General features: G+C 33.6%; 2 protein-coding genes and 1 long non-coding RNA gene across 3 annotated transcripts; 1 reads left to right on the top strand and 2 right to left on the bottom strand.

Annotated features, from left to right (window-relative positions):
* Window positions 1-4,089: 4,089 nt before the first annotated feature.
* On the bottom strand, window positions 4,090-16,443 carry LOC148569075 (uncharacterized). Its single transcript, XR_015881347.1, has 2 exons — window positions 16,038-16,443; window positions 4,090-4,421 (listed from the first exon to the last, which is right to left on the bottom strand). It is a non-coding gene; the product is annotated as an uncharacterized LOC148569075 (long non-coding RNA).
* A 628-nt stretch (window positions 16,444-17,071) lies between these two features.
* On the top strand, window positions 17,072-18,466 carry LOC148569074 (uncharacterized). The gene is made up of 3 exons (XM_088483424.1): window positions 17,072-17,258; window positions 17,741-18,016; window positions 18,129-18,466. Exons 1-3 carry the CDS (start codon window positions 17,072-17,074, stop codon window positions 18,464-18,466), a joined length of 801 nt encoding a protein of 266 aa, XP_088339550.1.
* A 6,362-nt stretch (window positions 18,467-24,828) lies between these two features.
* LOC148569073 (protein FAR1-RELATED SEQUENCE 5-like) lies at window positions 24,829-25,596 on the bottom strand. Its single transcript, XM_088484877.1, has one exon. The coding sequence runs from the start codon at window positions 25,594-25,596 to the stop codon at window positions 24,829-24,831; it is 768 nt and encodes a 255-aa protein (XP_088341003.1).
* Window positions 25,597-26,979: the final 1,383 nt, after the last annotated feature.

The raw sequence follows: 26,979 nt of genomic DNA, 5'->3' as shown, positions 1-26,979 counted from the left end.
TGTCAACCCATCAGGTCGGCCAGCCGCTCGGACCCGGGCATTAGGCCGGAACACATAGGAAAAAGAATCATCCAAAACTAATAGAAAGAATCATCCGAAATTTAAGAAAAAAAATAAAAAACTAGTTAAAAAATCATTCAAAACTAAATAGGAGGAGGAGAAGAAGAGCCACAGGATGGCCGATGACGACGTCTTGGACGGCATTGCGTGGACGGTGGGGGACTCGCGGTGGCGCGTTGCGAGGATGAAGCTATGGAGGCTGCGCATCGCAAGTGGAGGAGTCGACATGGATTGGAGTAGTTGATCGTGCGTCGCGAATGAGGGCCTGGCTGCATCGCGATGGATGAAGAACCGTGGGGTGCAAGTGGCGAGCAATGGGGAGTCGCGAGCGGCGAGGATGCGTCAGGCGAGGGGAGTTGGTGCGAGTGATACACGGACAATTCACGATGGGATGTGAGAAGGGTGAAGCAGAAGCACGATGGTGGCTGTCTTTCTTGCGCGAATGACAGATGAGGTGGCGAAGAAGGATGCAAAGACGACCGGCGATGATGTGCGAGGACAGTGCAGCGGCGGCGCTATGAAGGCACGATGAAACCGTGACAGCGTGGAACATTAGGAAGAGGGATTAGGATTTGTGGTTTTGTGTAGTAAATGGTTAGTGAAAGTAAAAATAAATTAGGGTAAATTTTTATTCAAAAATATCATTAATGTCAATTAATCAAATTTTAAATTTAAAAAATAATTTAAAATTATTGAATTATTCAATTTTAAACTAATTAAACACTTGGTTCCTATATTTTTCATAAATAAATAGTTTGAAAATAATTGACTTTTGGTAATAAGATTTTGTGAGGGCGGAGTTTGATATTTTAGCCAACTTGATAAATATAAAAGTACCTAATCTAATAATAATAACATTATATAATATATTGAATTGAAAATTGAATAATATTTATCATATTCTTTTTTAATACGTATTTTAGAAGCAATTACAACCATTTTACATCGAAATTCTATTTTTTTATTGATCAAACTCTCTAGTTGGCAAATTTATTCAAAAAGCTAAGGATGTGCTTGTTTCAAATTCTAAATATAGTGATTCTACAACTTACTCTCTGGATATTTGAAAACTGATTTTTTTCTTACAACTATATAAATATCCAAAATTCTTTTTCTCGGGCAAAATAGTCATATCCAAACGGGTTCTAAGATCATAAAATAACAAGTTTAATGTGGCCAAAGTGTAGTTTCCTAGCATCGGATTCGATGGTCCCAGAACGTTTGGACCATTAAATGGTTCTATAACAAAACATGTTTTTAAAGTCTTTTTAACAACGGCTACATAGTCTTTTAACTAATTTTAATTATAAATTAACCCTATATATTTTATTTAATTATAAAAACAGTTTTTTATTTTATAAATTATTATTTTATCAATCATCTATTATGTTTATTAACAATAAAAATAAAAAACAATAACGAATTAGATTTTCCATTGATCGTAATAAACCTCTTGGCCATTTCAATGGATTAAAAGTTTATATTTGATCCGTGACGTTCGTGATCAACAATAAAATCGTGTTTCCTTTAAAACCAATCGATTGGAATTTCAAAACAATCGATTGAGTTATAACTCAATCGATTGGACTACAGTTCATCACAAAACAATCGATTGAAAATTGCAAGGCAGCATAGTTTTTGCATAAATCAATCGATTGGTTATATGACCCAATCGATTGAACGATGAATAAAAAGTAGATTTTTGTAATTCAATCGATTGTTTATACTCTCCAATCGATTGAATGCTTGAAAACAACCTGATATCTCACCAAAACAATCGATTGGTTTTGTTACTCAATCGATTGAATTCACCAAAACAATATGGATTTGCCAAATTCAATCGATTGGTTGTGTATGTGAATTCCAATTCAATCGATTGGAAAGCGTTGTAAATGATTTTTTTTCTGAATTCAATCGATTGAAATTTGAAATGCCTATCTATTAAACAATAAAACCATGCGTATTCACACTCAGTCTCTCCTCGTTTTGAAACGTAAGAACACCAGTTCAGTTCCTCTCTCCTCTCTCTAAAATTCAGAAAGCTTCTCAAGTTGAATTGTTAAAAAAATCATTGTTGTTATGGTGCAGTCAAATGGGTAAGTAAAGGGAGAAATGAAAGAAAGAAGAAGACGCGCTCATTGAGCCGGAATTTGCACCCTTCTTGGCTTCACGTAACAACCATAAGCTCAAGGTAAAAATTCCACTGAGATTTGAGTATGAGAAAACTGAGTTTAAGGGTTTAAGATTTTTAATTTTTGTTATTTTATGGTAATTCAAGACAAATGGAGGAATAAAAAGACGATATTATTTAATATATAACTTTAGGAGAACTTAAGAAGTACCTAAATAACAAAATAAAATATTATTTAATATATAACCTTAATTACATCCTGCTTCGACCACATAAGAACACCAGTTCGGTTCCTCTTTCTTCTCTCTAAAATCCAGAAAGCTTCTCACGTTTTAGAAAATGGGGAGAGACTAGGTGTGAATACGCATGATTTTCTTGTTTAATAGATAGGCATTTCAAATTTCAATCGATTGGAATATATTAACAATCGATTAAATTCAGAAAAAAAAAATCATTTACAACGCTTTCCAATCGATTGAATTGGAATTCACATAAACAACCAATCGATTGAATTTGGCAAATCCATATTGTTTTGGTGAATTCAATCGATTGAGTAACCAAACTAATCGATTGTTTTGGTGAGACCTCAGGTTGTTTTCAAGCATTCAATCGATTGGAGAGTATAAACAATCGATTGAATTACAAAAATCCACTTTTTATTCATCGTTCAATCGATACCCAATCGATTGATTTATGTGAAAACCGTGGTGCCTTGCAATTTTCAATCGATTGAGTTATAATTCAATCGATTGTTTTGAAATTCCAATCGATTGTTTTCAAGGAAATACGATTTTATTGTTGATCAGGAACGTCACGGATCAAATATAAACTTTTAATTCATTGAAATAGCCAAGAGGTTTATTACGATCAATATAAGATATAATTCGTTATTGTTTTTGTTTTTTATTGTTAATAAACATAATAGATGATTGATAAAATAGTAATTTATAAAATTAAAAACAGTTTTTATAATTAAAAAAATATATAGGGTTAATTTGTAATTAAAATTAGTTAAAGGACTATATAGCAGTTGTTAAAAAAAACTTTAAAAACATGTTTTATTATGAGACTATTTAATGGTACAAACGTTCTGGAATTATTGAATCCGGTGCCTAGTTTCCTCTCAATCCCTCAATAATGATCATTGACATAACATTAAACTCATATTTCTTAATTTAAAAAAGTAAAAAAAACCACATGCACACATTCACTTACTCATAATAACATTAAATTAATTTAGTTTCCGAATTTATACGTAAGTCGTAATTTAATTTTTAAAATTTCAATTGAGTCTATTTAATTTTTAAATTTCGCAAACATGACTTATATTAATTTTTGGAATAATTTTTAACATGTAGACATCAACAAAATATTGACATAAATAATCGGATGCCATTTAGGATTTTTTAAGTCTAAATAGTAAATAGTTCCAAAAGCGATATCATAAACATTCAGGACTTCTTAAGCCTAAATGCCACTCATATTATGATATTGTTTTTAGGTTATTTAAATACCAAAATCAAAACGACATTGTAAGAAGTCTAATGTAACATTCGGTTGTCCATATTAGCACTTTATTAACAGATATAAATTACATTTACAAAATTTAAAAACTAAATTGAAACTCACGTGCAAATTCAGATACTAAATTGAGTATTAGCTCTCAAATTCTCTTTAGAAACTTAAAACTAGAGATTGCTATCTTATTTCGTGTGGAAAATAAAGGACAAGCAAGCTATTATTGCCACCACAACGACCAAAGGAAAAAAGGCTAAATTCATAAACTTTATTGGTAAATTCATAAATTTTTAGGTTATTTAAACACCAAAATCAAAACCACGTTGTAAGAAGTCTAATGTAACATCCAATTGTCTATATTAGCACTTTATTAACAGATATAAATCACATTTGTAAAATTTAAAAATTAAATTGAAATTCACGTACAAATTTAGATACTAAATTGAGTATTAGCTCTCAAATTCTGCTTAGAAACTTAAAACTAGAGATTGCTATCTTATTTCGTGTGAAAAATAAAGGATAAGCAAGCTATTACTGCCACCACAACGACCAAAGAAAAAAAGGCTAAATTCATAAACTTTATTGCTAACCTCAATTTGTTGAATAGAAGAAAAGAAACCATCTTGATTACCTTTAAACCTTTTCGACTGGAGATAGATTGAGCTAGAGACTCTAAAAACCCGACAACTCCAAATCCAATATGAGTTAGGTCCTACAGTTTTAATTGGTTCAATCAAAGAACATAGTAATATCAAAAGTCAAACATGACATCAATATACACAATACACAAAGCACTAGTAAAAAAATACTTAGTTTGGTCCCTGAAGATTCACTTGAGTCACAATTTAGTTCTTAAAGTTTCAATTGCTTCAATTTAGTTCCTAAACTTTTCAATTAACTCTGTGACGGAAACTACCACAGGGACTAACGTGATTAAAATTTAAAAAGTTTAGGGAATAAATTGAGATAATTGAAACTTTAATGATTAAATTTAGTCACTTTACTATCATTATCATTGTCATCGAATGAATTAGTCCTTTATCTAAGGAATTGGAGAGTATTATGGAAAACTAAAAAAATTACTCTAGTTGTTATTCTTGATAAGATTTGTTTGACTTGTAATAATTTTTTAACTTAGCTTCTGTCACTGTCCAAGATTATTTTGTAAAAGTTTCTGCCATCTTCCTCCTCGCTACACTGATTGACTTGTTTTTAAAAAAATTTTAGCTTTTAAATGAGTTGAGACATACCAAAAATATTTTAAAATTATTTAGAACATGCATAAATAGTTTTTATGTGATGGAAAGTTCTTTCATGTTTGTTGTTCTACTGGTATCTTAGTTTTTCAGGATGCATTGAATAAGATTATGTTTCCGCTAGATGAAATTTTACTTATATATGGCCTGAGATTGTATAAGCTCCCTTTCTACTCATGAGTGAGAAAAAATGAAAAGCAAGTGTGATTCCTTAGGTAGGATTAGTTTGGTTAGTCTCTATAGCCACCAAAAGATATACACATACTTCTTATTTATTCTACTATGACTCAAATTTTCTTTGGACAGGAGAGTACATAGACTTATATATTTGTTCTTACAAAAAATTGAAAATCCACGCTAGGGTGGCAGCGGCAGGCAGGCCTATACCCCCGCCTCGCCTAACGGCGTGCCCACCCGCCAGTTTTACTAACTCCATTAATCACTGAAAAAAAATCATAATTTTATAAATATTTTAATAAATTTATAATTTTTTAAGTTGACAAACACTAATCTTATAATTCTAAACTTTTAATAAATATAATCATCAACCAAACTTCTTAAAACATTATAATAAAAAAAAATATTATTCAAAGCAGATAATTAAACTTTATTAAAGTCTCAAATTAAATAAATATTACATGCAGAAATGAAGTTATAATTTAAAGTAGCATGTCAAATAGAAATATAAAAATAACATTTTAAATTTAATTATAATCTTCGTCATCACGTAGGTCAATAATATAATTTGAATTAATTACTAAAGAATAATTATTTTCTTTTGCAATATCTCTCTCAACAAAATAAAATAAACAAATGTATCAAAAAGATAATAAATGATAATGAATAAATTCTTACCAATTAGTATCCTGTAAATGTCATTCTACTATAATCAGTAAATTCACTTAACCAATTTTGAGTACAAATCACAATTTTTACATTCTCTGGCAATAAACATTCCTATATAGAAATACGCAAAAGGCAAATTTTGAAGTCACAGTGGTAATAGAAATACGCAATAAGTTTTGTGCCAAGAGTGATAGTGTTGGAAAACGTGATTGCTGTCTTTTTCCCATGCAAAATAATATTGCTTCACTCAAATACACATTAAGTTAGTTCTTTTCACTATTAACATTAGCTTCTTTGATTATGTGACATCAAATCTTTTGTAATACAAACAATATAACATGAATCGAATGACACAAGAATAATGCTTTAATCAAAGAGCAATGCTTAGCTTGCAGAGATATCACTTGAGAAATCAAACTTGATGTTTGAGAAGAAGCAGTTTCCATAATAGTAGAGAAATGAATTACCATCATAAAAATTAAAGAGTTTATATAATTTACTTTTCACAAATTTTACCTTGTCTTTTAGCACTAATAGAATCGATTTCACCGTAACAATGAGCATTGAGTAGAAATTTGGAATCGATAATTACTTCAAATGCAAGAACAACACTTTTGTCATCATTATATTTGTTAAACTTGAGCATCATTTATTCTGTCATCCTCGTTATAATCTCAAACTTAAGTATCATTTGTTCTCTCAATTTCGTTATAATATCTCATATCATTACTCAGACTATTCATCAAAACAAGTTGAATTTGTCAAACTTGTAACAAATTCGGTAGAAATTGGATAAGTAATTTCAAATTGAACAACTCAGTAGTTTCATAAAATGAGAATAAGAAATTACATATATCTTTTAAACTCTTTTTCACTCATCTGAGGACAATCATCCCTAAATTTAACCTTTTTTTCACTTTATATAACTCAATGCATTTGTATACATGTCTGAAAAATATTCTAAAAATTTTACCATCCTACTTTAGATTTTTTTCACATACTTAACACTTTTGCTAATCTTATGCTAAACATTGCCTGCTATTTTTTATCCATCTTGACCAATAAAATTCAAAACATAAGCAAAGCAACTAACATAAAGAATTCACCACCACATAACGAAATCATACACATTCAAAATACTTTTCAAAATACATTATCCAAAATAATGAAAAAAAAAATCTTTTTGTTGAATTTTCACTCCATTAAAAAACTTAAAATTTTAGAAGACAACTCAAATCTAGTGAGAAAAAGGCATGTGGCAAAAAATGAGATTTTTGTTCTGTAATTTATGTTTCTCATCAATAAAATATGTAGTCAAGTATATAAACTCTTGATTGTCAATAGATATTCAAAGATCATATGTTAAGCAAATCTTATTTGAAATAGAAGCCAGAATTTTTGTTAACTTCACCTGTTCTCTCTTCTGAAGTTTCAATATGTTTGTCTTAACCGTATGCCTACTAGAAAATTGTAAATTTGGACTTGTATATTTCACATAATTTCAAAATTTCCTATTATCAACCATATTAAATGGCTTGTCTCCATCAACTACATAAGTAATAAACATATCCCTAACAGCTTTTAAATCAATCTTACTTAGCCCATTTTAATTTATATTTCTCATCATTGAAGTATGCAATTAAGCATATAAATTTTTCATTGTTGAAATGGAAGCTAGAATGTTTTTTAACATCACTTGTTCTCTCTTCTGAAGTTTCAATATGTTTGTCTTAATCGTATGCCTACTAGAAAGGTGTAAATTTGGACTTGTATATTTCACCTAATTTCAAAATCTCCTATTATCAACATATTAAATGGGTTGTCCCCATCAACTACATAAGTGACAAATATATCCCTAAAAACTTTTGAATCAATATTAAGTAAGTCTATTTTATTTTGCATATTCGCTATCGTCATCTGATATCCTCATGTTTAATTTGAATACAACTATGAACATGTCTTTTTATAAAAGATGTGCCATATTGCACTTATATTAAGAACAATAGTCAAAAACCATGAACAACATTGGTGGAGTTACTTTCTGAATTTAAGTCTTAAGTCGTGGTTAATACACATAGTTCAAAAACGTCAGATCAGTAACATCTTATGTCTGGAACTTTTTCAAAAAACCCAATCTAGATAAAGATGGAATAAAACTTGCCGAGTGTAAAAGATGCAAGAAAATGTTTAAAGCCAAAAGTAAGCTATATGACACATCTATAAAACAACATATTATAGTTGTGTCAAATTAAGCATGAAGAGTCAGACTATAGCAGATATACAAATAATATGAGCTCACTTAATATGAATTCAAAAGTTGTTAGAAATATTAAACTGCTTATGGTATATAATATGGTTAATAACAGGAGATTAGAAATACGATCAAGACACACATAAAATTTCATAAAAGTAAACTGACGAAGCTTTTAAAAAAAAATCTAGTTTCCATTTCAAGTAGGATTTGCTTAACATCTTATCTTTGGATATCTATAAACAATGAGGGGTTCATATGCTTGATTGTATGCTTCATTGATGAGAACTAGAATTTATAGAATAAAACTCTGAATTTTTGCCACATGCCTCCTCCTCCCCCGTATTTGAGTTGTCTTCTAAAATTTTTTATGCTTTTGAATGAATGAAAAATTGACAAAAAAATTTTATCCATTACTTTGGATAATTTATAGTCGAATAACATTCATGTTAATCATTTGAAAAAGACATTAAATGTACATGATTCGTTGTTATGTGATGGTGAATTTTTTTATACTCTTGCTCTATTCATATTTTAAATCTTAATGTTTAAGATGGATTACACGCTTCAATGTATATTTGAATGAAGCAACATTGTTTCGTAATCTCTCTTAGCATTGATTCTCATATTTTGAACAAATATAGAAGTAGTTTATTGCCAGCAAATGTTAAAACTATGATTTACACTTAAAAAAGAATATATGAATTTGCTAATTATGACATAATAATATTTACAAGATATTAATTTGTTGAAATTTGTTCATTATCTTTTATTATTTTTTTGATACAATGGTTTATTTTATTTTGTAAAAAAAATCTAGACGAAAAAGATATTGCAAAAGAAAAATAGTATTTTTCATGAGTTGGTTTAAATGATATTATTGACATACAAGATATTAAAGACTGAATTTAGAATATTAATTTTTGTGCTTTTATTTGAAATGTTTGTTTATTTTATTTTGAATTATTACTAAATTTTTGTATGTGATGTTTGTTTGATTAAAAATTTAGACAATATTTAATTAGATACTTTAAATGCTTATTTAATTATGTTATTTTAAAAAATTTAGTTAATAATTATATTTATTAAAAATTTAAAATTATAAAAATTTCAGTGTTTATGAAGTTAAAAATTATAAGTTTATTAAAATATTTATAAAATTATATATTTTTTCTTTCAATGTTTAATAGATTTAGTAAATTTTTTTCTTTAATAAAAAATAGGTTAAGTATGATTTTAGTCCTAAATAAGGGCGGAAAATTTTTTTCACTTTTAACTTTTTTTTTTTTATAAAATGGTTTCTAAAATTTAACTTAGTTTTAAAATTGTTCTTTTTACTAAATTTTTAAGTTTTATTCCGAAAATATCCTTAATTAAAGGGGGGTTTGGGGTTTTGGTTCAGGAAAGAAGAGAAGGAATGGAAAGGGAAGGGTCATCGCCGCTGTTCCTCGCCGCCGCCGTTCCTGCTCCTCGTCGTTCGGTCCTCACCACTGGATCTCACCGCTAGGATGGACGTTGCGCGCCGCGAGCCGTTTCTTCTTCTCCTCCTCGCCCTTGTCTCGCTGCACCACCTCCTCGTCGTTACACCTTGTCTCGTCATTTGTTTTGATAATTATATTTTTAGATTTTTTGTTTTTGTAATTGAAGAGAAATTTAGGGATTTCTAATTATTGTAAGGAAGAATTTTTAGTTTTGAGTTTTGTTAATGGTTTTGAGTTTTGACGATAATGATGTTGATTTTTTTGTTTTCCTCAGTTCTGGGTTTTGATAATGATGACGATGATGATGATGATGATTTTCTGAGTTCTCGGTGGGGTGATGCAAATGGTGATGGAGTGGTAGTGGATGGAGGGTAGTGGTGGTGGGTTCTAAGTTTTGATGATGATGACGATGATGTTGATTTTCTGATGTTTCTTCTTATGATTTCATTATCCATTGTTGTTGTTGTTCTTATATTTCTTCTTATAATTTCATTATCCATTGTTCTTCTAATGATGATGATGGTGGTGGGTTTTGGTTCAGCTTCAGCTTTTGTTCTGTTTCTGGTTGATTTTGGGAAAAAAGGAAGAAGTGTATTTTCATCAGGATGACAATTTTAAAATTAAGTTAAACTTTAAGGATAATTTTGTAAACAAAAAAAGATTAGAAATGAAAAATATTTTCAATCCTACTTTAGGGATCAAAATCGTACTTAACACAATAAAAAACTAAATCTGACAGTAATTTGAGGTGTTGAAAGACATTCATGAAAAGCTCATTCTACCACAATCCGATCCAATAATGATGTAACAGCCTCCAATCATGTCACTGCAGATGGGGGGTGGAGGTTGTGCAAAACCGAATTGACACAGTGAAAATGGCGAACCCCCCCCCCCCACCCCACCCCCCAAAAAAACAATCACACACTCCTCTCCCTTGGTTTTTGTTGGGAATAATACACCATTCCCCTTTGAGAAAATACCTTTCACAGAGAAATAAAATAGACACAATCACAACACAAGAATTTAACGTGGAAACTCCAATTATTGGAGAAAAAACCACGGCCGTTGTCAAATGACAACCAGAAAATATCACTATGTGAAAATTGTTACAACACATAGACTTCTTTCTCTCTAACACCAGCACCCCAATACACCCACACTCTCAAAGCAAATATTTAACTACACCTCACAATACTCTCTAATCAAAGAGTACAGAGAAAAAGAAAAGTCAGATACAATCTTTAAGTGTTTCCGACTGGTGCAAAAAATATGGAGAACTTAGCCTCATATTTATAGCCTAGGTCACCCACTCCATTTGCTATCCTAAGCAATGTGGGACTAATTCAACCAAATCCTAACAATCTCCACCTTGATTGAAATAGTCACACATCTTCAGCTTCCATAGTCAACACCGACAATTCTTTGCTGCCATTGTCTATACCGACAATCATAGTTCAGAGAACTGTCATACTCCACTATGAAAGTATACTCACTTGGAATTAGACCACTCCAAGTATTTCGCCTTGGTACAGATCGAAACCTTGCTGAAAATTTATGGTGCAACTTCCAAATTGGCTTTTCCTGGAAGTTCTTCAGCCATCGACATAACTCCGCCACACACCTTGCATCTCAACGCCAACCAATGCCCGTGTGCAATTGTGGACCCGATTGCCACAACTTATCCTTATCCATGGCAGTGCAGCAATACCATGAGGATACTTCTTATCTTCTAGAGAACATCATCTTCTCTCATAGAGAGAGCAATATTGCAAGTATCAGATTGAGAACCTTTTTCTGAAACCGCATTACCTGGACAATTTCTCTTTACATGCCCAGGCTTTCCACGATTTCCTTTTCCATAATTGTCACTTCTAGCTACAAATGCCAAATCTGATGAAGTGCTACCCTCATTTTTCATTCTTCTTTCTTCAGCAATGAGCTTACTGGCAACTTCTTCAAAATTCAGATCGAAACCTTGCTGAAAATTTATGGTGCAACTTCCAAATTGGCTTTTCCTGGAAGTTCTTCAGCCATCGACATAACTCCGCCACACACCTTGCATCTCAACGCCAACCAATGCCCGTGTGCAATTGTGGACCCGATTGCCACAACTTATCCTTATCCATGGCAGTGCAGCAATACCATAAGGATACTTCTTATCTTCTAGAGAACATCATCTTCTCTCATAGAGAGAGCAATATTGCAAGTATCAGATTGAGAACCTTTTTCTGAAACCGCATTACCTGGACAATTTCTCTTTACATGCCCAGGCTTTCCACATTTCCAGTATGTTACATTCCTTCCACGATTTCCTTTTCCATAATTGTCACTTCTAGCTACAAATGCCAAATCTGATGAAGTGCTACCCTCATTTTTCATTCTTCTTTCTTCAGCAATGAGCTTACTGGCAACTTCTTCAAAATTCAGAGTTTTCTTCCCATACATTAAAACAGGTTTGATATACTTATAGGAAGAAGGAAGAGATAATATGAGCCTCGGTGCCTTATCTTCATCATTAATTTTCACTCCAATTGCCTTTAATTCAGAGATAATACCATTGATAGCACTAAGATGGTCGGAGATTTTCACACTGTGATCCACGCGTAGATTATGGAACTGCTCCTTCAATAACAACCGATTTGATATGCCCTTTGCCTGATACAACCCTTCGAGTTTATCCCAAAGTTCCTTGGCTGTTTTCATTCCTTGCACATTTACAAGAACATTCTTAGCCAAACACAGGCGGATAGCACTTGCAACTCTCAAATCTAGTTCCTCTCATTCTTCATCCTTCATACCAGAGATCTTCTCCTTCAACGCCTTGTGCAAACCTGATTGTATCAACACATCCTTGACTTGTCTTTGCCACAAGCCAAAATTGATTCTTCCATCAAATTTTTCTATTTCAAGCTTCACAGCACTTGAATATCCTGACATTGTTGCAACCGTATACTGGAATAGTATAACTCAACTGTAGACCGTGCACTAGGAAGGGTCCCCAGGAAAGAGAGGTGGGTCACAATGGACACACTTAAATACCAAGTCTTTCCTTAGCCAGAACCTTTCCAAACTGCACTCTCACAGTGTCACACTGCCTTCCAGCAACAACAACAGCAACCAAAGATCAACCTCAAGCCACAGGACAAAATTCTTTTCTGATATGGAAGGTCAGACTAGGCTGCAACCACAGAGCATACTAAGAATAAATCCCACCGAACCGAAGCTAACTCCAATTACTGGAGAAAAAACCACGGCCGTTGTCAAATGACAACTAGAGAATATCACTATGTGAAAATTATTACAACACATAGACTTCTTTCTCTCTAACACCGGCACCCCAGTACACCCACACTCTCAAAACAAATATTTAACTACACCTCACAACACTCTAATCAAAGAGTATAGAGGAAAAGAAAAGTCAGATACAAGTTTTAAGGGTTTTCGATTGGTGCAAAAAATATGGAGAACTTAGCCTCATATTTATAACCTAGCTCACCCACTCCATTTGCTATCCTAAGCAATGTGGGACTAATTCAATCAAATCCTAACAGTTTTGTAATTAGGAGTGAATTGGTTCAAACCTTAGATCTTTTTCTTTTTCTATTATTTTATTTATTTATTTATTTCTTTTTTGGAGAAACTTATTTTTTCAAAGGTGGTGGTGACAGTATAGGCGTCAATAATTCGAGGGAGAGGAGTGATAATAGAGATAAAGGTGAGAGACTTAGAGTGTGATGAGAAGAGAGAGGGTGAAAAATGTTGAAGAGGCAAAAGAAGACAAGTTTTTTTATCTGAAAAATTAAAAAATTTTAAAATAAAATTTAATGTCAGAGATGATTTTGAATAAAAAAATAAAAATAATTTTAATTTTTGATCAAAATTATACGGATTAAAATGATACTTATACTTAATTCTATTCTAAATCATAGATAACGATGTGGGTTATAATAATTAAATGGTTTTAGATTGGCTTCTAACCTTGTTGATTTGGAACATGAAAATTGATTTGTTACTACTGTTGGGCTTTTTTATTAAAATAAATAAGGAAAAAACTTTAATTCTCTAATTACGTATGGATGAAAATAATTCTAAGAGTACGCAGTCCCAATTCATGCACGTCACCCACGAAATGGGTTTGCATGCCAATTCAGAGGAGCCGTCCATGAAATGGGCCAGGGTTCCAATACAGGGATAGCAGGCACGAAATGGCACCTCAGGTACAGCGTCCGCGAATTGGTGTGACTCCGGGACGCGAATTGGTGCAACTCCAGGGTGGTACACGCGAATTGGCACGTCATGGGCAAGTCTATCGGGTCAGACGCGAAATGGAACCACATCAGCTATACTCCACACGAAATGGAGTCCAGAATTCGCTATATAAAGGGGCGGGGTAGGCAATTTGCAAGCATGGATGAAAATTTTTGTTGTGTGACGAAAAAATTCTATTCCAACGACTCTCTCTTTTTTTCTATGTCTTTCTCTTCTTTGTAAAATTCTGTAGTGGGTATTTTGTAGTGTCCATGGCCACCAAAAATGTGTACGTTATTGTATATTCGAATGGAGAAATTTCTCTCACATCTAAAGGTGTTATATTTGTTTGTGATGATCCACTGTGGATAATGATTCTTCCGCAGAAGGTGTTCGAAGAGCTGAAGAATGTGATCCTAATGAATACCGATCTGATCGGAAAGAAGGAAATCACGAAGTTAACTTATAGAATGCCAGTTGTGGTTGCCAACTCGTTTGCATATCAGAAAATGTAGTACCAACAAGTTTCAATGATGTTTTCTTATTTTTGGAGCATTGGAAGTATCTACTCATTGGAACTATGTGTTTCTTATGTAACGAATTCCGGGCTCCATTTCGTGTGGAGTACAGCCGATGTGGTTCCATTTCGCGTCTAGCTCGATAGACTTGCCCATGGTGTGCCAATTCGCGTGTACCACCCCGGAGTTGTACCAATTTGTAGACGCTGTACCTGAGGTGTCATTTCGTGTCTGCTGTCCATTTCGTAGGTGTTGTGCATGAATTAGGACTGCGTACTCTTAAAATTATTTTCATCCATGCGTAATTAGGGAATTAAAGTTTTTTCGTTATTTATTTAATAAAAAAGCCCTACTCTTGAACATATTGCATTTGGATGTTTATTATGAATTTCATGTAGGTTTGTAATTTTTAATTTGTTTTGAACTTTGAATTTAAATGTTATTAAATTACGTTTTAGATTTTTCATTTCTTTCTATCTTTTATTGCATTGGTTTTGAGTGTGTTAGTAATTATACCGCACAATCATGTATGATATATTGTGTAAATTTTTATTAAGCATATGCTTCATTTTTAAGAAATTCTAATGAAAGAAGTGTTAAAATGTAATTTTGTAACTTTAGGATACATGTTAAGAAAAACAAAAGAAAAACAAAAGAAAAAAGCTTTTTATCGAATAAAAATTATGTTTAATTTACATTTTTATTTGTTATTTTTATTTTTAATATTTTCTATTTTTTAGATTTTATAAAAAAATAATATGTTTTTTATTTCACCTCTTATTTTATTTCTTTATTTATTAAATTTTAAAAATAAAAACAAAAAATAAAAAAAAATCGCAAATTAAATGCTGTTTCGGTTCTTTATATTTTCAACACACTATTCTTTATTTTGTAGGTACATAAACATAACAAATCTGGTCTATGTCTAATTGTCTATTTATTTTATTTACGGATTATAATTTTTTGGTTTGAACAATTTATCATTTTATTTTATTTTTAAGTAAAAAATCTTAAATAAATAATATTTTGTTTTAATTGATGGATCAAATTTTTAAATTGGATCAAAAGATCAGAAAAATATCAACTTAAAATGTTTCTTTCTAAAAAAAAATATAAAAAAAATAAACAAATTAACTATTTAGCTTTAGGGATTAGTCCGTTTAATTTATTTAGTCCAAAATTTAAACAGATTTAATTTTAAAAACAAATCTACCTATTTAAATGGATAAATAAGTTGGATCCATGAATTTAATCTATTTTAACTATCCTATCCATAATTTTAGAAGGTTCTTAATTTGCTCATGAAAGGCCACTCAAATTGGAAAGCAATAAAAGACGGGGCCTTTTTTTTCTTTTATTTTCGTTAGGAATCATCTTTGAAGATAATATGAAGTATTGTTAGGAATTACATTCGCAGTTATTTTTATTTAAGTCGCATTACATAATTAGATGCGTTTATAAAATTATTTATAATACATCAAAATTAAATTGTTTCAATAATGCGACCTTTTACTTGTTAGTCCAAATATATACGTAGTATATGACCATAAAACTACATTGAAAATCTAAATTTTATATTTTTAATAAAAAAATTTAATTGATCATTTTAATTTTTAACACACTCTAATTTTATATATCTCTTTTTTAAAAGATTATTGCTCACAAACTTTAAAGTAATCAAATCAAATAGTAAGATTTAGAGAGAAATGATAAGTAATCTTCACGCACCTTCGGATATGGACGACGCGATTCTTCTCTGTTCGCAGAAACAATTGTTGATCTGTTCTTCTTCTTGAACCGAACCTGAAATTTGTGAAGGATTTTCTCGATTTTGGCTCTAATGAATCTTCCCGCATTTCTCCGCAGAGTAATAGCGTGTGGTGGTTGTTGTTGTTGTTTTGTGTTGATTCTGAATGTGAATTTTCGAATTTTGAGGAGAAAGGAGAGGGTCCAAGTAGTGGGAGTGAAATTAGGGTTAGTGAGATTGTTGATTGCGAACTTGAATTTGAAATTGAAACCTTTGGATTTGGCGGTGGCATAGATTATTCTCCATGACTGAAGATCTCTCTCTCTTTGCATTCTCAATCAGAATTCAGATTCAGAATTGCAGAGAGATAGAACTGCACATCATCTCTAGCTTTTGTTTTTCCAACCTTTTTAATTTGAGTGCTCAAATAGCCGTTGAAGCAACGGATTTTAAATTTGAACAAGATTCTTCGTAATTTTATTGTAGACCTTGTGTGGAGAACGTCACTGGTGGTCTTTCTAAAATTTGGATCATAAACAGATAGATGAACGGCTAATAATGATTCTATTTTTGGATTTGTTCGGTAAATGAGATTATTGATTTGCGAGTTATCACTATTTGCCTTGTAGTTAAAATTTTTTATTTAAAACTTAGCTTTTGTGACTTTGTAATAGGCGATCATATATTTTGTTCGTTGAACCAAGATAGTGTTTTTTCCAAATTGAAATGATGTTAAATTTAAAAGTATGATAACTGAATTATCATAGAGAAAATTAGCAAATAAGACAAATTTTGAGAAAGTGTCTTCTTAAATAAAAGGCACATAGTTTGTGTAAAATTTAGACAAGACATCTTTAATGTCAAGCAAAGAATTAAAGGGTGAAAAATAAACGGGCCTGCTGCACATACAAACTTACAAGTTTACAAGTTGGCCCAGTCCAAATACAAGTCACGCGCATGAAGAGAGATTACATGGAGCGTCACCTTCACGCGCTCAACACTCAAACGGTTACGTATGGCAAACTCTTCCACTTCTTCCACTTCTTCCACTTCTCAAAGCGCTTCGAAAACAAGGAAACCCTTCCATTTTCGAGCGAAAATCAAAGTTCAAAATACACAAGTCATTGTTCAAAACCTCGGTCAAAACACCAGCAAACTCTCCATCAAGAATCTGAAGAGAAAACAAAGCAACAATACTCAACGTAAGTTCATTAAGATTCCTGTATATTTTCCATATTACAAACTACGTTTTACTTTCCTTCTACGTCGTTGTTCTGGGGTTTACTGTTATTCTTGCTTCTTTGTTACACTGTTCTTCTATGTTGTTGTTCTAAGTTATCCTGTTATTCTTGTTGTTCTAGATCTTCTGGTAACTGATTTTTGGGGGTTTATTCCGTAGATTGGGGGGTGTATACTGCTTGACCTTGTAATGTGACTTGATATTGAAGCATGTTTGAGTGATATCTGACTGATATATATGGATACTATATCTGAATCATATCTATAGGAGTATCTCACTGTTATCAATGGGTGTATCTGATTCTTACATATGGGTGTATCTTACTGTTATCAATGGGTGTATCTGACTCATATATGCGTGTATCTTACTGTTATTAATGGGTGTATCTGACTCATATATATGGGAGTATCTTAACGATATCTTTGGGTGTATTTTTCGTTTCAAAGAAAATGGCAGCAAGAAACCAAACAAAAGACCTTAAGTGTACCACACATCTCCTAAGTGATAAGTTCAGAAACATGAGTGAGGAGAAGAAGGCGATTGTGAGGGATCTCGGATTCGGTGGGTTGATGCACATCCCACCACTGAGGGTGGATCACCAACTGTTAAGGGAGCTGGCAAACAACTTCAAACTTGGGGAGAACAGACTGAAAACAGGATATGGTTCTTTCCAAATAACACCAAAAACAATAGGTGATGCGCTTGGCATCAATGCAACAGGTAACTGGCTTAAAATTATAGGTGTATATTAAGTTGATGCTTGGGTGTATTTAAGTTGATGCTTGGGTGTATTTGAACTGACTTGGATACTTTGTTGTTTTTCTTTTTGTAGGAGATCTATTTCCTGAGAAAGTTGAGTATAAGAAACTTTCTGATGATGACAAAATAATTTTTAGAAGATTCCAGGGTAAGACCCTCAAAAGTCTTACCGATGAGATGATGGAAATCGGCGTTGGCAACGAAGAGGAACGCCTGATGTTCAAGAGGATATTCATCCTCTATATACAGATGGCGTTCCTTTTGCCAACGACGATAAACAAAATATCGCCTGTGCACTTGGCCCCAATTTTTAAGATGGACAGCATATCGGAGAGAAACTGGGGGGCATGTTTTGACCTTCATGGTCAAGGGCATCACAGACTACAAGGAGAAAAAGAAGAAGGCAATTGATGGCTGCCTCTTCGCCCTGATGATAGTTTACTTTCATCTTTCAAAAAACAAAGGCAAGAAGAGGGCTGAAAGACCACCAAAGCCCTGGATTGCCAACTGGACTAAGGAGCAGTTGGTGGAAAGAATGGCTGCAGAAAGAGAGGAAATTTTGGTAAGTAAACATAATATGTTGCTTGTATTTTATTTACCTGAATGCTGCTAGCTAAAATATCTAATGTTTCAGGGGATTGTGAAGATGGAGGAGACAAGAGCAAGAGAAAAAATGAAAAAAAAAAAGAAAAAAAAAACAAGAAATAAAAAAAACAAAAAAAGGAAGGCGAGTTCAACATCGTCTTCGGAGAAAGAAACAACTACTGACAGTGACACTCCTACCTCTGAGTCTGAGACTCAAGAAGACTCAGAGGATTCAGGAAGAAAACACCACAGCAAAAAGGGGAAAAAGTAAGTACCATACTGGGGTGTAATTTCTTTTTCGAGTTGGGTGTATTTTGTTGATCACGTTGGGTGTATGTAGTTTACTAAGCTGGGTGTGTTTCGTTTGCTGCGTTGGGTGTATGTATTTTTTAGTATGTTCTAAATAATGATTGTTTGCCTTCCAGAATGGACTCCAGAAAAAGAAAGAAAAGTCAAGAGAGGTCCGATTCTGATTCAGAATCTGAATCTGAATCAAGTGATGAGTAATGTCCTGAAATTATTACTCCTTTCTTTTGGCTTCATTATTAAGATTTTGTGTATTAACTGAAGTGTCTATTATTAACTTATAGGAGCGAAAAATCATCACCGGTGGAGAAGGAAAAGAAAAAGAAAAAGACAAAAACAACACCAAAAAAGTAAGCACTTCTTTGAATAATATTCTGTGATAAAATTAATTTTTTATTTCTGATTGGTATTCTTTTTTTTCCACCCAGAACACAACCAAAAAAGAAAAAAGTTGTTGTGGAGGATTCACCTCCTGAAGAAGATCAATACTTTGATGGGTACAGTACCTCGTAAGCTATATTACCGTCTATCATCGTAATTATTTTTGTTAACATCTTCTTTTATGAATGTAGTGAGAGATATGAAATATCAAGTGACGAACTAGATGAATGGCTAAGGCAAAACGTTGATAAATCTGCTGCAGAGGGGTATGTCTTGCTGGGCTGTCTATTTCAGATTTTGGTGTGTTTTGTATGCTAATAATTGTTTCTTGTTTCGCAGGGAGAACCAAGCTGACCTGCGATCGACAGAAGGTCGCTATGTGTCCTCTGAAATGTAAGAAGCTTTATTTAATAAAATCTTGTTATCATGATTTGGGTGTATTTTGTGGAAGTATTTCGGTGTATTGTGTTGATCAAGTTGGGTGTATGTTGTTTATTAAGTTGGGATATTTCGTTTGTTGTGTTGGATGTATATTGTCCATTTGGTTGGTTGTATCTTGTGCATTCATTTGAGTGTATTTTATACCTGTATCTTATTTTGTCTGAATAACATGAAATCTGTTTTAGAATACCAGCTGTGAACTTGGGAAGTGATGATCCTTCCTCTCAAGGACGCACAGAACAGAGTAGTGTAAACTAGCCGTCACAGAGCATGTAATTTCTCTTTCAAATAACTGTTACTTTTGTTCTTCTATTACCCTTCTACTTCTAATTATGTATATATTTTTTTAGAAAAAAAAGCCCTTTATTATTTCATTCAAGAAAAAAAAAAGGCAGGAAAAAAAAGCAAAAACTGCAAGTATGTAAGTTCTCAAAAAACAAAGCCTATCTTCTTTTTGAATTGTTCGGGTGTATCTTTTGACTTTCTTTGGGTGTATTTTAGGTTGAGTCCGGCTGATTCGAATATGATGGTTGTGAGGGAACAGACACCGTCGGAAGCGCTTGCAATGTGAGTTTTCCAATAATATTTCAACCTTATAACCTTATTATTTTCAAAGGCGTTGTTAACCTTTCATTTTTCTTCTTGTTTAGAGTCTCGATTCAGGTTTTTGCGCCGGCATCCCAAACAACCACTGAGACAGATTTTGAACCAACCCCTATGCTACAGATTGAAGGGACTAGAGAAACGTAAGAAATAGTATTGGGTGTATATTTGTTTAGAGTTTGGGTATATATTTGCTAACAGTTTGGGTGTATATTGTTCATGATTAGTTTTTTTTTACGCCATGATTAATTTTTTGTAACTGTGCAGCACTCCTGAAACCCCCAAACAACTTCAAGAGACCACACCCACGATTCCCCCAGCTCCAACTAAAATGTAAGTTCATCAGACTAAAATCAATCTTTGCTTATCATCTGTATATTCTTATTCTTATTCTTATTCTTATACATGATGACACAGTCATCCAGCCGCAGAAGACGCTGCTGCCTTGTTGATGATGGTACGGACAGCAACCTATGTTCCTAAAACAGATCCAGGGGTGCCATCATTCAGCCTTGGATTGACTGATTCAAGCCAGGAGGGGGCGTCAACGCAGGAGACAGAAAGGGCAAAATCTCCTGAAGCTACAAATTTGTAGAACAATTGGACGATTTGGTCCAAAAAATAGCAAGCAGTGCGGCGAAGGGAAAAAACAAAAGTCCACAAATTTAGAGGGAGACTGGGGGAGAAAGTTCTGCGAAGTTTGAAACTCCTGGGACAATAAATCAGATTACGGATGATATGAAACAAAAGTGCTACATCTGGGGGACGAGACTGAAGGAAGACGCAGATGGCAATACTAATGAGTATGAGGAGATGTGCACTTTCATTGCCCAACATAAATACATTTTGATGAGAATGCACCTTGCATCCCTCCAGGCGAAAAGTGATATAGAATCTCAGGTAATATTAGAATAACATTAATGTTTTTACACCAAAGTCAACTGCAATGTTTATTAATGTAAAATTGATTTCGGCATATATTTCTAGATTGTCTGCCATCTGCCTCATCCTCAACCAGAAAAATGAAAAGAGGTTTCAAGAACAAATATACTGTCTCCCCCCGATATTGTGGTAAGTGTTACTTCTACGAACTTTGGGTGTATTTTCTGTATTGAATTGGGTGTATTTTTTACGTTCAATTGGGTGTAAGTTGTGTATTTTCAGTATTTCATTTCTTGTTTCGCAATTCTTGCAGAGCATGGCACTTTCGGATCACCCAGAGGGGGAATTCATATCACCGAAAACGAATAAGGAATTCAGGGTGGAAGACTACCCGAGTTTTATTCCCTTCATATATAGAAAAAAATTAACTTCGCATCCATATGTAAGTTTTCGTTTGCTAAATTTGTTAGTACGCTTATTTACTTATATGCCAAATAAAATAACGCACTGTTGAAATGTGGCAATCCTTCAGATTTTTGCACCTGTTTGCCACTCGGGGCATTGGTGGTTATGGCTGATAAATACAACGAAGCGGAAATGTCATATACTTGACCCGCTACACAAAAAAGTTCCAAGCGAAGAGAGAAAGCAGATTAATAAATTCACTGTAAGTTGCCTCTGTCTTCTTTACTTTAATAGATAGGTCTATTTCGTTAGTTGTGTTGCGTGTATGTTGTCCATTCAGTTGGGTGTATCTTGTGCATTCATTCGGGTGTATTACTGATTTGTTTTGGTATTTAAGGGATATGTATTTTCAAGATTGAGAGCATATGCCGGCGGGGAACCTCTGCAGAAAGACGAGAAGGAGAAGGAAATTAAAGCATCATATGTTAAAATATCAGGCCAAAAAATAAGGTATAAATTTGTTACTCTGAACATTAAACTTTCCTAAATGAGATTTGTAATCTATTTTCTTCGTTTTCAGCTATGATTGCGCTATCTACGTTATGAAGTGGCTTAAGTTAATTGAGCCGGAAAACATTAAAAAGGGGAAGTATAAATGGGATAATTGGAAACAGGTAACTGTCTTTAGAACTATATAACTCTGTATTACTTTACTGAATTAATATTTGCTGTTTAAACAGAATATACTTTTTAATTGTAGGAGGAGGTGGACCACTATAGAGTGGAGTATGCTTCCCGGATACTATTCAGTGAGATGAATAAACAAAGAGATCGGGCAATTAGAGAGAGTAGTGCTATAAGGCTGTCGAAGCCATCCTCTGTATTATTGAGTCCGTTTTGTCAGATAAATTCTGCTGATATAGAAACTGCGTAATCCAACTGCTGGGTAGTTTGTAAATTGAACAAATGATGTAAATATTTGCCATTTATCAACAACTTCTATTCCATGTATATTTTTTTCCATAGTTAAACTATCTGTGCTGTTAAACTGTCTGTGCTGTATTCAAAAGCTGTATTACAGGTGGTAAAATATGAAGGAAAAAATCAAGGTATATATAAACGCAAATTATAAACTGTTACACCCAACGCAAGTCTAATAATACACCCAAGATTGCATAAAATATACACCAAAACTGTATGTGCTGTATTCAAAATGTATGAATTACATGTACTAAAATATGAAGAAAAACATCAAATCAAATATACACCCATAACCTGCGAATTTTTACAGCTTTTGTTCTATATGTATCTATATATGTGTCTATATGTAAATTGTGAATTAACAAAAATACACCCAAAAGAACAGTGCTTTTACACCCATATTCTATAAAACTATACACCCAAAGAGTTATCCCCTGCTGCTGGTATCCTGAACTGATAATTCATAACGTGTCCTTGATATTGGCTGGAATTTGAATGCACCGCTGATGCAGCATCAAACAGGTTTATCTGAATATAACACTCACACATTAGCTAAACTATTAACGAGAAAAATAAACTCAATCACCACAAATTTAAAGAACATTACTTTTACCTCGCTTAAAACTTTCGTCTTCTTCTTCTTTGTGGCATTTGCAATCTGTTTGTCCAGCTTTGAACCTAGCCTATTTTTTGGACGTCCTCTTGTTCGAATCCTTGGCGGGCTTTGAAGCTCGTTAACGGATTCCAAGTTGGCGTCTTCGTGGGATAAAGAAGATGTCCCCTTCCTTTTGGCTTTTAATGATTCCATCTCGGCCATGACGTTATCGTACGCACGGTGCAGAATTACAGTCAGCTCATCCTATTCGGAGGCAAATTCGCAAATATTTTGTGAACAAAAAACCAATTGGTCGAACCTCTTGCTTCTTGGCTCCATCAGTGCCTCGTCGTGGCTGCTCTTAATGTGTATGTGTCGCCTCTTTACCTTCTTGCTCCATCGTTCCAGTATATATCTAGGTGACACTTGGCTTACTTGTTCGAAGCTTAACACGCTTAGTGCGTGACGGCACAGTATCCCTCTCGACTCGAATAATAAGCATTGGCATTTTACCTCGGCTGCAACTGAGTCGTAAGTAACCACGAACTTGTTGAATATTGAGCTGGAAACTTGTTCTCCGACTTCGTATACTGAATAGCCTAGAGCGGAATTCTTTAATCTGGTGATGCAATTCGCCTTTCCTCTGAGTTGCGCTTAGACTTCCCTAAACTTTGCATGAGTGTACGCATCTTGAAACTGAGCTTCAATGGAGGATTTGGTTGCACACGGTATGACCGTATGAAAAGCTGCAGCATCTGATTCTCTCTCTGCTTGCTCCCTGCTTCCGAGGCAATTATCGTATTGTTTGACGAACTGAATAAGCGAGCTGTTCCAGGTGATATACTTGTTAAAAAATGAATGCATGCTCTCGCTCCTTTATGTGCTTCTCATCCCTGCCTAGAAGTGGTGATCCAGATAGATAGGAACCCATATGTGACGGTCTTCGTACAGATCTGCATAATACACCCAAACACAGACTATAAATACACCCGAGGAAACATGCAATTTATACCTCTGCTGAAGATTTTAAAAAGACATTACCTGAAAGCCACTTGTTGTCCGCAAGACCAAAATTTAGCAGAAAATCATTCCAATTCCTATCAAATGAGTCTTTGCTATGAGAGTTCCAAACAACTTGGCTCATTTCTTGTTCAATATCGGCATGTCCCTTGTACCCATTTAATTTGCTTGGAATCTTCTTCATGATGTGCCAAATACACCAACGGTGAACTGTTGTTGGCATACAGGCCTCTAAAGCCCTTTTCATTGATGCGCACTGATCGGTTAGAAACCCTTTCGGAGTATTTCCTCCCATGCAACGAAGCCAGCATTGAAATAACCATTTGAATGATTCAATTTCTTCGTTCTTCATCAAAGAGCATCCGAGAAGTGTTGACTGACCGTGGTGATTCACCCCGACAAAAGAACCACAGACCAAATTATACCTGAAACAAATTACCATAGTCCAGAATGCAAAATCATTAGGTACACCCTAACAAATGCTTCGTATACACCCAATGAAACAGCCAATATACACCTCTGCTGCGGTTTCGTAAAAATACATTAATTTAGCATCATAAACAGGGGCAGTTTGTTATCTGTTTGTATTGTAGGTAGTGTCGAATGAAATGACGTCTCCGAAATACTCAAAGGCGGCTCTGCTTCTTGCATCGGCCCAAAAAGCCAGCTTAATCGATTGATCCTCCTCCAGTTCGAGCTCAAAAAAGAAATTCGGATTCTTCTCTTTCATTCTTAAGAAATATTTTCCGAATTCCTTTGCATCTTCTTGTTCGAAAACATTCCGCACTTCCCTCGTAATGTAATTTCTCACGTCCTTTTCGATAAAATTTAACTCGCGGTGACCCCCGGCAGCCGCAACAAATGATTGGTAGGTTTTGCTTGGTCTGATACCGGCCTCCTCGTTATTCTCTATCGTACGACGAATGGACATGCTTAGTTCCCTGTGCTGTTTGAGCATCTCTGCTTTACTTGGACAGCAGGGGTGTGAATGATCCAGCACAACCTTTGAAATGATCCAAGCACCGACATCCTTCAATGTGTGTATATAAATTCTTGCAGGACAGTTTAAACCGGCTGTCGGATTGGTCTTCTCGGTCGGAGATATTTTAGATTTCCATTTTCCCTCTCTGCTACATGTAATCAGTTGATTCTTAATCTCGTTTCCCTTCCTATTTGTGCACCAAACTCTTGTAGAAAAACCTGCAGCCTTGGCGTAGTTTCTGTAAAATTTTTCAGCATCTTTAAGGGTGGTAAAGGTCATTCCGACCTTTGGAACAAGCTCGTCATCAACAAAAATTGGATTATTCCGACCTTTCACCAATTTTATTCTAACGTTATTCATGTTGTTAAGGTGTACCCTGATTAGTGATTACTTTCCATATGATATGAGTTTTTGGATCTTTAATAGAAAATACTATGAAAAACTCCCCACTATTTCGCACCACTATGTTGTGTCCTTCCTTCCATGCTAAGGTTAGTCCTCCTGCTATTTCATTGGGCGCTACATTGTAAAATTATGAGAAATCACATTCCTTTAATTGCCTCTCGACAAATGAGGGATGTTGCTTTGTTTCACTTAGAAACAGCACCTCAGGGGAATGAAAAATCTGAATCCCTTTGATATTAATTGTGAACTGTTAGAAGCTTCTCGAAATCCCAGCAGTTCTACTGGAGCATCTTCATAACTGTTAGGGTGTCCATTTTCAGATGGCACCCTGCTCCCTTTTAGCAAGAATTTTTTTTTTTTGAATTGCTCATGCTTTCCTCTTCCAAATCATCATCTTTCTGCTATGGACTTCTTTTACCTCTGATTCTAACAAATAGTCTCTCTCTTGCTTCCTCGTTTTTTGTAAGATGTTTTAGTTGTAGCATTTTTCTGCTTTCTCCTTTCACATTATTTGTACTACCCATTGTGAATTCAGCATTTAAGACAATTTTCATTCTCCCATGGTCTTCCTTCATTGCTGAAATTGGCTCGGGTAAGGCATAAATAGTGTAGGCTTAAGTATTATTTGAATTATATTGGTTGTTGATATTTAAATTGTATAAAATTTTTGAAATAAAATCTTTATATAAAATAATTTATAAAAAAATAGTGGATAACTAGTATTTATTTTTTAAAGCTATTTGAAAATAGTGAGTCTTGATCATTAGAATTGTTATTAATTGAGAAATATAAGTGTACTTAGTGATACTAATACGAAAATAGACGTACAAAACTATAAAGACAAAAACAATGACAAACTTTACTCATATCAAATAATCATATAAAAAAACAAGTATTATAGCCACTCAATAAAGATAAAATAAGACATATTGAGAATCTTAATTCTCTCACTTCGTAATTGCCTATTCTCCATCTTTAATATGAATTTGAGCAAGTGCATAACCTTTCATGTCTTGGTATTCAATTTCTAATCATCTTATAGTACACTGGTCTTTTCAGCTCAATCGATTAGCGAATTGCTTCGTACTGCGTTGTTCCTGAAGATGGTACAGGAAGAGGAGGGAGAAACCAAGATTTATTATTAGTTTATCTATATGGTGTCATCGTATCTATTTCTGACCACTTTGAATTTTAAAATAAAAAAAATGATAATGCAATGTTATTCAATTATTATTTTCAAAAGTCTTTGTTAGTTGGAGTGGTATGACTTTTAGATGCTTCTCACTTATTTATGTTATGAATCATGTGGCTCATGACTGAAATGCCTATAATATTAAA

The sequence above is a fragment of the Arachis ipaensis genome, chromosome B4, assembly GCF_059453495.1.
Source record: "Arachis ipaensis isolate K30076 ecotype BB chromosome B4, ASM5945349v1, whole genome shotgun sequence".
NCBI lineage: Eukaryota > Viridiplantae > Streptophyta > Magnoliopsida > Fabales > Fabaceae > Arachis > Arachis ipaensis.
Note: the sequence above shows the minus strand (reverse complement) of the source record. Positions and strands in the feature narration are given on the sequence as shown.

Bases quoted from the DNA above. Each gene is read 5' to 3' on its own strand.
- LOC148569074 (XM_088483424.1), top strand. From the start codon at position 17,072: ATGGCAAACTCTTCCACTTCTTCCACTTCTTCCACTTCTCAAAGCGCT. The intron at 17,259-17,740 runs GTAAGTTCATTA...TTTTCGTTTCAA, and splicing joins ACAAAGCAACAATACTCAAC to AGAAAATGGCAGCAAGAAAC. The intron at 18,017-18,128 runs GTAACTGGCTTA...TTCTTTTTGTAG, and splicing joins GCTTGGCATCAATGCAACAG to GAGATCTATTTCCTGAGAAA.
- LOC148569073 (XM_088484877.1), bottom strand. From the start codon at position 25,596: ATGAATAACGTTAGAATAAAATTGGTGAAAGGTCGGAATAATCCAATT.